General features: G+C 50.9%; 1 protein-coding gene across 1 annotated transcript in view; it reads right to left on the bottom strand.

Annotated features, from left to right (window-relative positions):
• Window positions 1–2,844: 2,844 nt before the first annotated feature.
• Window positions 2,845–13,424, bottom strand: part of BEAN1 (brain expressed associated with NEDD4 1) — a gene marked incomplete at its 5' end in the record, with an annotated part of 33,051 nt that continues 22,471 nt past the window's right edge. The window contains 3 exons of the mRNA XM_049787414.1: window positions 2,845–3,399; window positions 4,972–5,208; window positions 8,045–8,558. Coding sequence (XP_049643371.1) covers window positions 2,982–3,399; window positions 4,972–5,208; window positions 8,045–8,558 — 1,169 coding nt within the window. The remainder of the gene's footprint in view (window positions 3,400–4,971; window positions 5,209–8,044; window positions 8,559–13,424) is intronic.

Raw genomic sequence — 13,424 nt, 5'->3', positions numbered from 1 at the left:
GAGGTGAGAGAACAAAATTGTGGGGAAATGTGTGAAGTGACTCCTAAAAACATAATATTTGAGTGGATTTGACCTCATGCAGATAAGCCCAGGACCCAAGTGGCATTTTTTGCTTTTTTCTTAGGAATAGGTGGTGGATTTGAAGGTGGGAGAAAGGCATCGCTGCATTTTTCTGGGGCTGATGCCTTGGTCTGGGACCATGACAACAGATGGTCAGCAGGTGGCAGCATAAGATTAGAACTGGGCGCCAGCTCCTGTGTCCCAGGACCAGTGTCAAGTCTTGAACTTGTAGCTCCACTCTCCTGCACCCATTCGGATTTCTTTTTTTTTTGTTTGTTTGTTTGTTTTTTGTTTTTTGGGCCACACCCGGTGACGCTCAGGGGTTACTCCTGGCTATGCGCTCAGAAGTCGCTCCTGGCTTGGGGGACCATATGGGACACCGGGGGATTGAACCGCGGTCCTTCCTAGGCTAGCGCAGGCAAGGCAGGCACCTTACCTCTAGCGCCACCGCCCGGCCCCTTGTTTTTTGTTTTTTGGGCCACACCCGGCATTGCTCAGGGGTTACTCCTGGCTGTCTGCTCAGAAATAGCTCCTGGCAGGCATGGGGGACCATATGGGACACGGGGATTCGAACCAACCACCTTAGGTCCTGGATCAGCTGCTTGCAAGGCAAACACCGCTGTGCTATTTCTTCGGGCCCCCCATTCGAATTTCAATGGGACCAGGGGTGGCTGAGGAAGCCCATGACAGATCAGTGACTAAGGTGTCTTTTGGAAAAGGAGCATTTCCAGAGAGGGGGAGAAATTCATAGTTTTCCATCTAAATCACAACTGAGCCCACTGCGGAGGAAAGGGGGGGGGAGGGTTAGCCACTAGGGTGCTGAGGGTGTGGTTGTTAAGTACAATGTGTGAGCTATGAACTTGAATGTAGTCACTGGCCCTTGACGAAGATAGGTCTCAGAAGTGACACGTGTTTGTGGAGTTAAAAAAAAGGAAAGAATTAGGGGTAGGAGACATGGTTCTAGGGTTGAGCAAATGATGCCCAGAAAGGGAGAAATCTGTCCTCAGCACACTGAGATGGGCTGAGTGCCAGGAGAGCTGACTACAATACCTCTAGGTGTGACCCCCAATTTCCTCCCACCATACATCCCAAGTAACTCAGGCTCAGGCAGAAATGGCTGCACCCATTTCTGGTGCAGGGAGGGGGCCCTGTCTAGTGCCTGGCACTGCACGGTTCCCGAGCAACATTGGGTATAACTGGTGGCCGCCAAGCATTGTTGTGGGAGGTTCGGATGTCCCATTTCTGTCTACAAGACAGAGATGACCAGACTCCAGTTAGGGACCTACTGAGATCTTCAGGCTCCTGTTTGCATTATTTACTTACTCATACCTAGGGAGGAGAGCAGGGAATGCGGAGTATCAAACAGCTGGAACCAGGTTATTTTTGACAACATTTAAATCTTTATTGAGATGATACATATATTTTGAACACAGAAAAGGTACATTGTTGCTTTAGAGGCGCCGAATCCAGGAACAAGGAAAGCGTTGAGCTGTTCACTCACACCATTGACAAGGGTTTACCCCTTCCCCCCGCCCCCACCCCCCATTCCCAGTATTCCCCAGAGTTGGTAGAAAGCGGGGTGCGTTGAAGAGGCTTGTTCCTGGAGAGCAATAGAAAAGCGATACAGTACACCAGACAGGGGGTTCACCTAGAAAACAGTACGGCACGAAGGTGGACGGTGACAGAACACTGTAAACAGGCCCCTCCCCTGCGGAGTCAGGCTCTCCGACACCAGGGACCTCTGGGCGGAGCCCTTCAAGTTCTGCACCAGGAATTTTACATCTAAGGAAAATACTCAAGTGTCATCTTGGTTCCCCTTCTACCTAAGAAAGGGAATACTAAATATTTAGCCCTTCGTTGGAGACAATAAAACACAAATGAGGTGACAGCTGGGGTGCTACTGCTTGGGAGAGAGGCGGGGGCACACGGGGATTGGTGATGCTAGGACCCCATTCAGAGACACTCGGTTCCAACCTCTGGCAGGCAGCTCTTCAATTCGCCCCATTTCTCCTGGGGTTCACAAGCCAAGATCTGGCGTCTCTATCACGTGTCCCCTTTGGGCAGTGCCAAACTGACCAAGGACAATGCCAGCTGTGACTGCCGAGGGTCCTTCTCATCCCCGTGGCCCGGGGTAAGGCTTCCAAGCCGATTCCGCTAGCACCACCAGACACGGCACTGGGGTGTGTGGGGGAAAAGCAAGGCAGACTGGGAGCCTTCAGGTTGTACCTGGGTTCCCAGCTCATGTCCCTCACCCAGTAAGTAGCAGGGCAGTGGTGCGATAGCCCTTCTGTCCTGCAGTTAGGGAGGAACAGCCAGTCGCTGAGCCTCCCCAAGGACAAGCTGCCCTGGGTGAGTGGGGGACAGGTTACAACAGCGAGGGCACAGCAGTTCTACAGGCAGCATCAAAACGTGGGCAGAGGCTACCAGGCGAGGCAGAGACAGACTGATGGGGGGGATGATGGTAATGGCAGGAGCAAAAGCCAGTCCTGCCCGCCTCCCAGCACTGCCCAGAGCCTGGCACACAGCTGGGGAGAAGGTTCTCAGTAATGAGACCTTCTCATATGTGTGAGTGTGTGTTCTCATGTAAGTGTGCATGTATGTATGTATGTATGTATACTAGGTGTGAATATGCATGCCAGAGTGCATCTGTATACGCTAGTGTGTGTTTGTATAGAATGTGTGTGTAATATGTTTGTGTATGCACCAATGAAGGTGCATATGCATGTATGTGTGACTCTATGGGTGTATATTGTGTGTCTTTGTGCACAGATGTTTATCTGTGTACATCGTGTGGGTTCGTGTGCAGGCATGCATCTGTGTGCAGAGGTGTGTGTTTGTGTGTATGTGTGTGTGGTGTGTGTGTGCGTGCTCTAACAGATGAGGTGAGGCACCTCAGGGGTTGGCAGGACCTTGCTGCTGATTCACTCACGCTCCTCTCTAGGACGAGGCTGGGTGCAGATGGGTGAGTCTCGGGGACTCACGGGCCCTGGCCCCGGCAGCGGCAGCAGGCTTGAGCGGGGGTTGGCGAAAATCAGCTCATAAGGAGGCGGAGGCTCTGTCGGAATGATCTGCACCTGGGGGATGCGCTGCCCCTGCTCAGCTCCATAGCCATCAGGGCCACTGCCAGACTCCAGGGTGGCTGGATTCAGGATGACAGGCGGCAGGTTGGCTGGATTCAGATGACCAGCCTCCAGGGCACCCGGATTCAGGACACCAGGCTGCAGGGTGATTGGATTCAGGCTGTCAGACTGCAGTGGGTCGGAGTCGAAGAGCGAGTAGGGTGGTGGGTCATCAGTGGGGATGTAGATCTGGGCCCCCGACCCCAAACAATCTTCATAGCTGGAAGAGAAGAGGCTGAATTAATGGAGGGTGTGAAGGGGGAGCTGGCCTTAGGTCACCTGCGGCAATGTGCTGCCCTGGCTTGGACCTGGCCAGGCTACTGTTGTGTTGGTGTCCACAGGTCCTGACCCCAGAATGCCCCCATAACAACCTAGAGTCTGAGGACTTGAATTTATGGAGCTGAGAGTCTCAAGACAGATGAGAATAGCAGCTACTGAACTCTGGGCTCAGACTGCTCCTGACTATGGGAGACTATCAGGGCAGACCTGATACTGGATAAGGAACAATTTCAGGTCACACCAAAACTCCCTTTGAGTTTAGAAGAGATTCTCTGGGGCCTTCTGGGCAAAAAAAAAAAAAAAAAAATTGGGGGCAGCATGCAGAGTATTGGTGTGTTGGGGTCTTGTGGGGTCTCAAGCCTCTTCTCTTGCTGATTGGGAAGGGGAATCTATGTGCTTTTGTGGGGAGGAAGACAAGAAAGTCATTGGGCCCCAGAAAAGAAACCTTCAGTGGAAGAGGCCATAATGGCTAAGTGCTGTTTGGACACAGGATCCCCTAAAGGGCAGGATTATGCTTTGGGGGCACATGTTGCTCTTCTGTGTCAGGTTTTTGATCTCCTCTTCCCACTGGCTCTGGAACCCTTGGGGCCTGAGACTCTATGAGAAGTCTGCCCATTCCCAAGGCAGTGGCTGCAACTGAGGCCACCAAGACTCCCAGTCCTGCTCCCACCATGGTCTAGTCAACCCCCGGTCCTGCCCACATCTTATCTGTCTCCCCCATCTAACTGAACCCCGCCATTTGCTGCTTCATTACTGACTAGAAGCCTCGCTGGGGCCCAGCAGTGGGTGGGTATTTCCTGGGGTGTTCTCTTCAAGGAGGCTGAACTTGGGGAGAAGGGGCTTTCAATCACGCCATACCCCAGAAAGCCAGTTTCCCATTTAGGAAACAGATAGGGGGGCACATTCAGCTCTGTAGCACAAAGGAGCAAATGGAGGCCATGGGTCTCACCGGAAGATGAGAGGCAGAAATCTCCTTGTTGAGGGCTTCACTTCCCTGCCTGGGGTTTCTGACCCCCCACTCTAAAGGTAAGAGTTCCTTCTAGTTTTATGCAGGCCCACTCCCTGCTCCCCATTCCTCCCTTAGCTTCCTTGTCACATTTGACCTTTAACCTGGAAGTGAACAGGACCAGAGTAGCATGAGGCAGAATTTCCTCAGGACATGTGGACTTCTGTGCCCTTATTAGCTTCCTACTGTTACTTATAGCTACTCAGGAACTATTTCCAGAACCTCAGGCCTGAATGGGCCCCCATGACCACTGTGATACATTCTTGTTCCATCTGCTAAAGGGACAGAACCTGGCCTACTACAGCCCTGAGTCCCTACCCACACTACAGGGTATCCTTCTGAGAATCAACTGAGATCCTGGTTTCCTCCTTCCCCATGTCCCCCTCACTGGGATATGTCAATTGGACCCACAGAGCAGGTCAATTAGCATTGGGGAATGCTGTTTTCATGAAGGGGTGCTCAGGACCCTGCCTTCACGTGTCCTCCTCTCCCACATGACCCTCTTACCGTGGAGGCATGTCTGGGTAGAGAGGATGGTTCACTGGGCCATTCCTGTGTCCCCGATAGCTGAAATCCAAGGCCTGGGGCCATTCCACATTGGAGCCGCAAATGTAGCTTGGGTTGCAGTTGAAGTTGTTGGGCCAGTTCCACACTGAATGAACAGACAGATCTTTAGCCCAGACCGAGGCCTGTGCCTCTTGGCTTTGTTCTCCCCATCTCCCCATGCACAGCTGTTTCTGCCTCCTTCAGGGATAGTCTTAGCATGTGAGCACTATTGTTGGGCCAGACATTGGGTGTTCAAGGGAGGCAAAGTTGGCCTTGTCCAATGAGGTGTGAATTGGGGAACCCCTGCCCTGCACATTGAGCTTTGGGAGACATTGTCCTGGAACTCCAGAGAGGGTGTGAAGGTCTGGAAGGACTTTCTGGAGGAGGAGATCCCTGAGTACTGTCTTTGATAGGAATGAGTCAGGGGAAAAGGAGTAGGTTAGACAGAGGGAAGGTGCAGCCTAAGGCCAGAAAGGAGATGAGAGAGAAGATGAGGGTGGCATAAGGCCAGGATGTAGCCCAGGGCTAGAGAATATGTTTGCATGGGTAAGGGTCAGGGTTTATTCATTCACTAGCACCAAACAATTGAAGTGTGATGTGAAGCATGGAGCTCTGGAGTTGGGCTGGGAAGAAGAAGAAGGAAGAGGAGGAGGAAGAAGAGAAATGGGGAGAAGAGTGTGGTGCCAGGAGGAGGCAGAGATATTGGAATCTTGCTCTATTCTCCCACACACCCTCCCCTCTCAGTGCACCAGAGGTGTTCCTGCAGGTTCTGGCCTTTCTGCACACAGCATTCTTGTGGGGTTCTTTTCTGAATACTAGCAGCTCCAAACCTCTGATAAGTCCTGCAGCTAAGAGAGACATTGCCCTTTTGCACTCACAGCCTCGCAGCATACAATCTCTCTTCTTCAGAGAGGCTTGGCCAACTGCTGCAGGTCACAGCGCCATTCCTGTAGGTCCAGGGGGCAGGGCTTGACTGAGGTCTGGGTGTGTCTGGGGCGGGGCATATGTTTGGTCCCGCCCCTTCTGCAGACCCATGCAAACCTTGGTTCTATGCTTTCTTACTTCATGGCTAAGTTCCAGACTGCCCCCCCACTTCCTCCTCATGGCCTTCCCACCATTGATACAATGGTGAGGGTAGACTAACTGACCAGAGGGTTATCTGGAGCTCCCATGACCCTCACTTTCTCCTATTTGTACCATCTTTAAGTTTCTCTACTTGAACATGCCTCACTTGTCTCACAGCACCCTGGGGAGCTGAGGGAAATGAGGTTCGCTTCCACTGGGCACCAGAAGCAAGATGAGAATGTTTGGGGGAGAAACACAAGGAGGCTGGACAACATGCACTGGGAGTGCCTTCACTGCAGGTGTGGTAGCACCCCTTATTCTAGGAGCGGGGCTCTCCTGCACTAGCAGGCAGACTCCTTAATTCCTATTCTTCATCCCCATACCCTGGGAGTTGCTGTCCTCTGGAGAGAGGCTGAGGGGTTCACCTGACTGACCCCAATCCTAGGAAGACCAAAGCTGGTCCCAGACATCCCCCACCTGTGCCTTCCTTCTTTCCTACCTTCTATTCTGCACAGACTTCAAGGGTTCTAGATTTCAGAAGGATGCCCCATTCCCCCTCAGGGGAGGCAAACTTGAACTCCCCTTCTTCATCACAATGAAGAAACACCTGGGGTCCTACTGAACCCCAGTCTAGGTAAACCACTGTTGTCTGGGCCCTTGCTACCACACCACCTCACTCACTCTCCCAGTTCATGACAGACACCCCCTGTTCACCTTCTCAGTACAGCAGAGGAGCTGCAGTGCCCAGTCCACCCAAGCCCCACACCTTTCCAAGGAAGGAAAAGTGTTTTCAGCCCTCTTTACTCTCTCCTCCTTCCAGCTGCTGCCCTCCTTCTGTCTCCTCCTCCTTCCTTCCCATCCTTCCCTCCTTCCTTCTCCCTCCTCTTTCCCCGCAACTCACCTCCTTTCCCTTTCTCCCCCTCCTTCCCTCCCTTCTCTCCCTCCATCCCACCTTCCTTCCCTCCTACCGTCCCTCCCTCTTCCCCCTCCCACCTTCCCCTCCCTCCTCCCCTTCCCTTTGTCTCTCCCTCCTCTCCTCCCTCTGTCCTTCCCCCCTCATCCTTCTCACTTTCTGTCCCTTCCTTCTTCCCCTCCCTCCCTCCGTTCTCTCTCTTTCCCCTCCCTCTCCTCCTTCCCTTCCCTCTCTCCTTCCCTTCCTCCTCTCTTCCCCCTCCCTCTCCCCTTCCTCTTCCCTCCCAACTCCCCCTCCAGCTCCCCTCCCTCTCTTCTTCTCTCCTCCCTTTCTTCCCTCCTCCCCCTCCCTCTTCCCCTCCATCCTTCCCTCCTCCCCCTCTACTCTTCCACTCCCTTCCTCACTCACCCACTGCCCAGGCTGGCGGAGGGGTAAGGAGTTTCTGGCTATGAGGATGAAGCCTGGCAGTTCTGGCACTTGCTGGGACCCCCTTCTGGGGGTAAGGCAGTGTAATGCAGCCATCCTGCCAGGGCTCTGATGGAGTGTGGAGGCAGAGACAAGCCAGGGCAGGACAGGTGGGCAGCACAGGGTGTGTCAGGAGGAGGCAGGGGCTGAGGGAAGGGCACAGGCAAGAAGGTGCCCATAGATGGTATCAGGAGAGGCTGGGCCCAAGGGCAGGCTCGAGAGGAGCCCCCGCCCTGGTTTATCTAACGGAGCTGGTGGAGCTGGCGGTTCTGTTCTGGCAAACTTTTGGCCATTCTGGGCCAGTGGATCCTTCTGGGATTAGTCACATGAATTGCTGCTCCTGTGTAGGGATTGGGAGCTCTGGAATCAGTTCTGACTTTCCAGGTTGGTTCCCTCTACCTGGCACCCCAACCCCTGCCCTCCTGTCTGTCTATCCAGCCATCCACCCACCTCCCTGACCCAAACACCACCCCACTCATGCCTCCACCCACCTCCTTCTGCACCAAATGCCCCCTGACCATTGTGTTTCCCAGCCCAGCCCAGCCTACCCCTGATCACCCCAGCCTGCCTGTCAGCCCTTCCCTTCCACACTTTTTCTGGGCCAGCTGCAGGAACAGCTTGTACCCAGTGGTCAGTACCGGGGAGCAGTAGCCTGGCCCCCTCTGGCCAACAGCCTCACCCTCTTCTGCCCCTGAAATCCCCTGGGGTGTAGCTGAGAGCATGGCATTGCTCTTCCTCTGAGCTCTGGGCACCTTTCCTGAAAGCGCTGTTGCACCTTTGGCCTCTCCCCTCTGCCCCCAAGTTGCATGAGACTCAGATGGGTGTCCCAGGGTCTTGCTGGGCAGTGACTCACTGAAGTCCTGATTCTCATCATTGTCGGAGTGGTGATCATCATTGTCCGAGTGGTGACGGCGGCGCCGGCGTTGGCGCTGGAGGCGTGCCTGGCGCTCCCGAATGATGCTGCCCGCTAGGATGCTGGCACAGGAGAGGAGGAGCACAATGCCCACCACAGCGCTAGCCACCAGCACTGGTGACAGCAGTAGGCTGTGATCATAGTTCGCCACGACGTTGGAGTAGAAGAAGTTGCCAGATTGGTTGTACAGGGCTGAGAGGAGAGAAGAGAGGAGAGAGAGAGAAGAGAGAAAAGAGAGGAGAGAGAACGAGAAAGAAAGAGGAAGAGAAAGAGGAAGAGAGAAAGAGAGAGAAAGAGAAAGAGAGGAAGGAAGAGAAAAAGAGAGAAAAAGAGAGAGAAGAGATCCTGATTAGAGTGTCCTGAGGTGCTGCCACCAGGATTCCTCCTCCATCCCAGCATTTTAAAGTGGGAAGATGTTGGGGTTGTGTGGGGAATGCCCAGGAGAAGAGGAAGGCGTGTGGACACCAATGCCCTGGGAGGGTGAGACCTACTGCCTGCTTTCAGGATTGACTAGCACCTTGCAGTGCCACCTAGTTGCTTCTGTTACAGATCGGGCTGAGGCTGAGCATTGTCAGTGAACACCTACAAGGCCAGCACCTCAGTGGCAGTGACCAAGCCCAGCCCAGGCTTCCTGCAGCACATTCTTAGGCACAGTCCCCTGAAAGGCGGGTTGTGTGTTCCACTGTCCGCAGAGAGTGAGAGGGATTCTCATGCCCCCTGTCTGGGTAGAACAAGAGACACAGGTTCGACAGCAATTCCATTGCAGGAACTAATCTACACACAGTTGGGAAGGTATAACAGGCCAGAAACTAACACTGCAAGCTGTTCACCCACAAGCTAGTCGCTCCACCATGTTGAACCACGAACCAAATGGCAGCTCCTCCTCCAGGCCTCCTGAGTAGCATTTATTGGGATGAACAAAGCCCACCCCCAAGGGGAGGGGCAAAAGCTAGATGAAGAGGCACTCGGGAAACATCTTTTTAACAAGAAAACTAAAGGAACGACTCTAGAGACATCTAATTAGAAGGCAAAATGAGGACCAAGCCAACGGCCTCTACCAACAGTCCCCTACCCAGAGTAGCCCTGCGTGGTACACCAGCACCTTGGGGTCTCTGTCTCATAAATAAGATAAGGAGCTGGAAAAGTTCTCGAATGCCTGATAGTAACAACCCAAACAAAAAAGGTGGAGGAATGAGAGAGAGAGCTAGGAGGAACTTAGTTTTCACTGGTATTTTATATGGAAAGTTCTAGAATAACCTCCAAGGCACTGTCAGAGTTAAAATAAAAAACAATTACTAAAAGAATTAGTAGACATTTGATTGAAATGTACAAAATAGAAGAACAACACATTCTAAGTGTAAAAACCAGTGGATGTAAACCCAAGATAATCCCCTTCAGCATTAGATTAGACCTTGCAGTCAATGGGCAGAGATATCAACTTGGCCTGAATCCACCATTCAATTCTCTTCTGTCTCCAGGAGCCTCGATTTGGAACAGTAAAAGGATCAAAGAGATCCATGGCTAAAGGTCCCTAAAGAGCAGGAGGACCCAGGAGACAGCTCAAAGAACTGCTGTGCATTCAGGTGACCATGGTGAACACAGGACCCTGCCCACTCCTCAGCTTTCAGGGCTTCCTGGGCACAGCTCCCCTTCCCCCCCATCCACAAAATGAAAACCAGAGCAACTACATGAACATTCAAAAACAAAACAAGTCTTTAAAACAGAAGATGCCACTAGAGGTAAGAGGGACCTTTTTGTTTATATTTGGATGGGTGAAGCCAGAGGTTACTCCTGGCAGGCTAGGGGGACAATATGGGATGCTGGAGATCAAACCCAGGTTGGTTGGGTGCAAAGCAAATGCCCTACCCACTGTTCTATCACTCTGGTCCCTTTAAGAGGGACCTCCCCCCCCCCCTTTTTTTTTTTTTGGTTTTTGGGTCACATCCAGTGGTGCTCAGGTTTGAGCACCTGGCTCTGCACTCAGGAATCACTCCTAGGGGTGTGTGGAGGACCATATGGGATGTGCAAGGCAAATGCCTACCCTGTGCTATTACTCCTGCCCCAAATTGATCTGAAGAGGATCTAGTTTTCCAGATTTATTGTTTTATTATTTTTATTATTTTTTTTTTTCAGATTTATTGTTTTGGTTTTTTGGGGCCATACCCGGCAGCCCTCAGGGCTTACTCCTGGCTCTGCACTCAGTAGTTACTCCTGGCAGGCGAGGGGGACAATATGGGATGCTGGGGATAGACCCTAGGTTGGCTTCGTGCAAGACAAATGCCCTACCTGCTGTGCTATCATTCCAGCCACCAAGAGGGACTTTCTTATAAAGGCAAAAGGCTCAGAGCAGTGTAGACCAGTTGGAAGTACATGGCCCTAAGCACAGAGTCTCCCAAATCCACGAAGCAATTGTGAAGAGTAGGGAGAACTTGGAGACTTACAGCCCCCCTTGAGTCAAGCACATAGTCTCTGCTTTGCGGGGGTATATTCTTTACTCTTTGAGAAGTGCTGAGTTTGGGATGAAGGGCTTGACATTTAGATACCCTAATTTCAAGTTTCCTGTCTGCCTTCAGCATCTACAGGTATGTCAGGGGCACTGTAAAGTGGTGCCCCCCTTTTTTTCCTCCTAAATGATTCATGCCTCAGTGATCTGGTTTAGATTCCACGCAGAAGCAATGACATCCTTGGTGGGTGACCCATGGTGGGTAATATTGGTGGATGCTACTTCTCAGCCTCTGTGTACAGAGCTCTAAGCAGTCACATGAGGACCACTATGGACCACACTTATCTCATTACCACAGTCCATAATGCTGGAGCCACTGGCCACAGCTTTGACTGGGACTGGAGCTGGGTCAGTAGTCATTGTGCTGTTGGGGTCCTCTGATTAAATCCAGACCACTGGCTCTCCTATCAAGACCACCTCATCCTTCCTCCATTGTGTCAACTGTGAAGTGATAGTAGGAGTAATGGGGAATTTGAAGTCCTGTTCTTCCAGCTGCTCCCACTTGAGACACACAACCACCCATCACACTTTGGTGCTACCAGAGCTGTAGGACAGCTGCAGAGGCCCAGAAAGAAAACTGAGGGTTGGATGTGTGTGTGTCCAGCACTCAGTGCCTAGTAGCCAGCCCTGTAAAGTTACCTTGAAGATGCCCCCACTCCATGGTCATCATGCAGGTGAGAACTCTCCTGCTAGTGCAGTTTTAGTGCCAGGTTCAGGAACAGCCAGGCATGGAGCCAGCTGGCTCAGGCACTTGCCTGCAGGCTGACTGGGATATCACCATCCAGTTACTGCAGCCTGGCAGAGGCAGGCACTATTTTACATTTTGAGGTAAACTCCCAGTTTCCCAAGGTAGAGCCCCTATTAGCACAGAGGAAAATAGGACAGTGGCAAAACTGTCTCCCTCCCCTATGTACCAGCTCCACAAAGACAGAGTAAGAAGCAAACTTGCCTCCAAAGAACTTTCTCCCCAGGGGCCCATAAGCTAGAGGAAATGGTATCTCTCAGGTATGGGCTCTGCCCTGTGATATCTGGGACCCTCTGCCACACAAGTGGCTCCTGAACACTCACTGTGGGTGACACAAACACCTAGCACTTTCCATGACTCTGTCATCTCCTTTAATTCTTTTTTAAACTTATTTAAGAGGACCTTCAGTTCATAGATGGGGAGCCAGAGCTACAGGAGGTGAAGTCATTTCCAGGTCAAAGTCACATGGTCACACAATTCTAGTTACATGAACTATGGAGAGTGTCCCAGAGCAGGGGCTATCGATGCCCTGAGTTCTTGGCCAATGGCTAGTCTGTGGCTACCGTGAACTTGGTGCTGGGAGACTTGGATTTCTCAGATCTTTTAGAGGAAAATTATTACTAAAATGATGTGTCAGAACACTTGGTTCATTCAGTCTGAAAGTGTCTCAACAGCTGAGCATGCAGGGGATATCCAAAACTCCAGAGGGGTGGCCTGGGCATGGCCCATGGTGAAGAGGACCTGACCGTGCAGGGTGGGGGCAGTGAGCATGGACAAGGCTGTCTCAGTGTCTGATGCTCTTAGGGTTGTGACCAATTGTTTTTATTTTCTCTTTTTCCTTGTCTTTCTTTCTCTTTGTGATGTTGAGGATCAAACCCAGATCTCAGGAAAGAGCCCAGTACTTTGGGGGTTGGGGGAGAGTGGGGATATCACATAGATGGCAACTAAACACTTGGATTATGTGGTGAAGAAAAAACTGATTGGTGTCCTGGAATATTCCAACACTGGGAATATATCTTTGAAAAATCAGCTAATATGCCATGAGGAACCTGGCACCTTTAGTAACTATAGCACTGTGAGTGGGTAGATTATGGTGGAAAGGATAACTAGATTGTGAATATATCCACATATTCATCAATAATCTCTAAATTAATTTAATCAACAAATCATTTATCATCTTAGCATTTATTGACATAGGCATCTATTCCACATTTATCCATTCACTTATTCATTCATCTAGTTATCCTTCTCTTGAAAGGTTTGAAAGAATTCATTCGTGAATCCATCTGGGCCTGGGCTTTTGTTTTTGGGCAAACTTTTGATTAGGGTTTTAATTTCTTCAATAGTGATGGGGGTGTTTAGATATGCTACATCCTCTTTATTCAACCGTGGAAGATTATATGAGTTCAAGAATTTATCCATTTCTTTCAGGTTCTCATATTTAGTGGCATAGAGTTTCTCAAAGTAGTCTCTAAATAATTTTTGAATCTCTGCAGTATCTGTAGTGATCACCCCCTTTTCATTCCCAATATGGGTTATAAAATTTATCTCCTTCTCTTTCTTTGTGAGCTTTGCCAGTGGTCTATCAGTCTTGTTTATTTTTTCAAAGAACCAACTTCTGCTTTTATTGATCTTTTGAATTGGTTTTTTTTTTATTTTAACTTCATTGATTTCTGCTCTTAGCTTTGTTATTTCCCTCTGTCTCCCTATTTTTGGTTCCTTTTGTTGATCATTTTCTAATTTTATAAGCTGCATCATTAAGCTATTCATGTATGCTCCTTCTTCGACTTCCTGATGTGTGCTTTCAAAG

The sequence above is a fragment of the Suncus etruscus genome, chromosome 14 (assembly GCF_024139225.1).
Source record: "Suncus etruscus isolate mSunEtr1 chromosome 14, mSunEtr1.pri.cur, whole genome shotgun sequence".
Lineage (NCBI taxonomy): Eukaryota > Metazoa > Chordata > Mammalia > Eulipotyphla > Soricidae > Suncus > Suncus etruscus.
The sequence above is the reverse complement of the archived record's forward strand: the minus strand, read 5'-3'. Positions and strand labels throughout refer to the sequence as shown.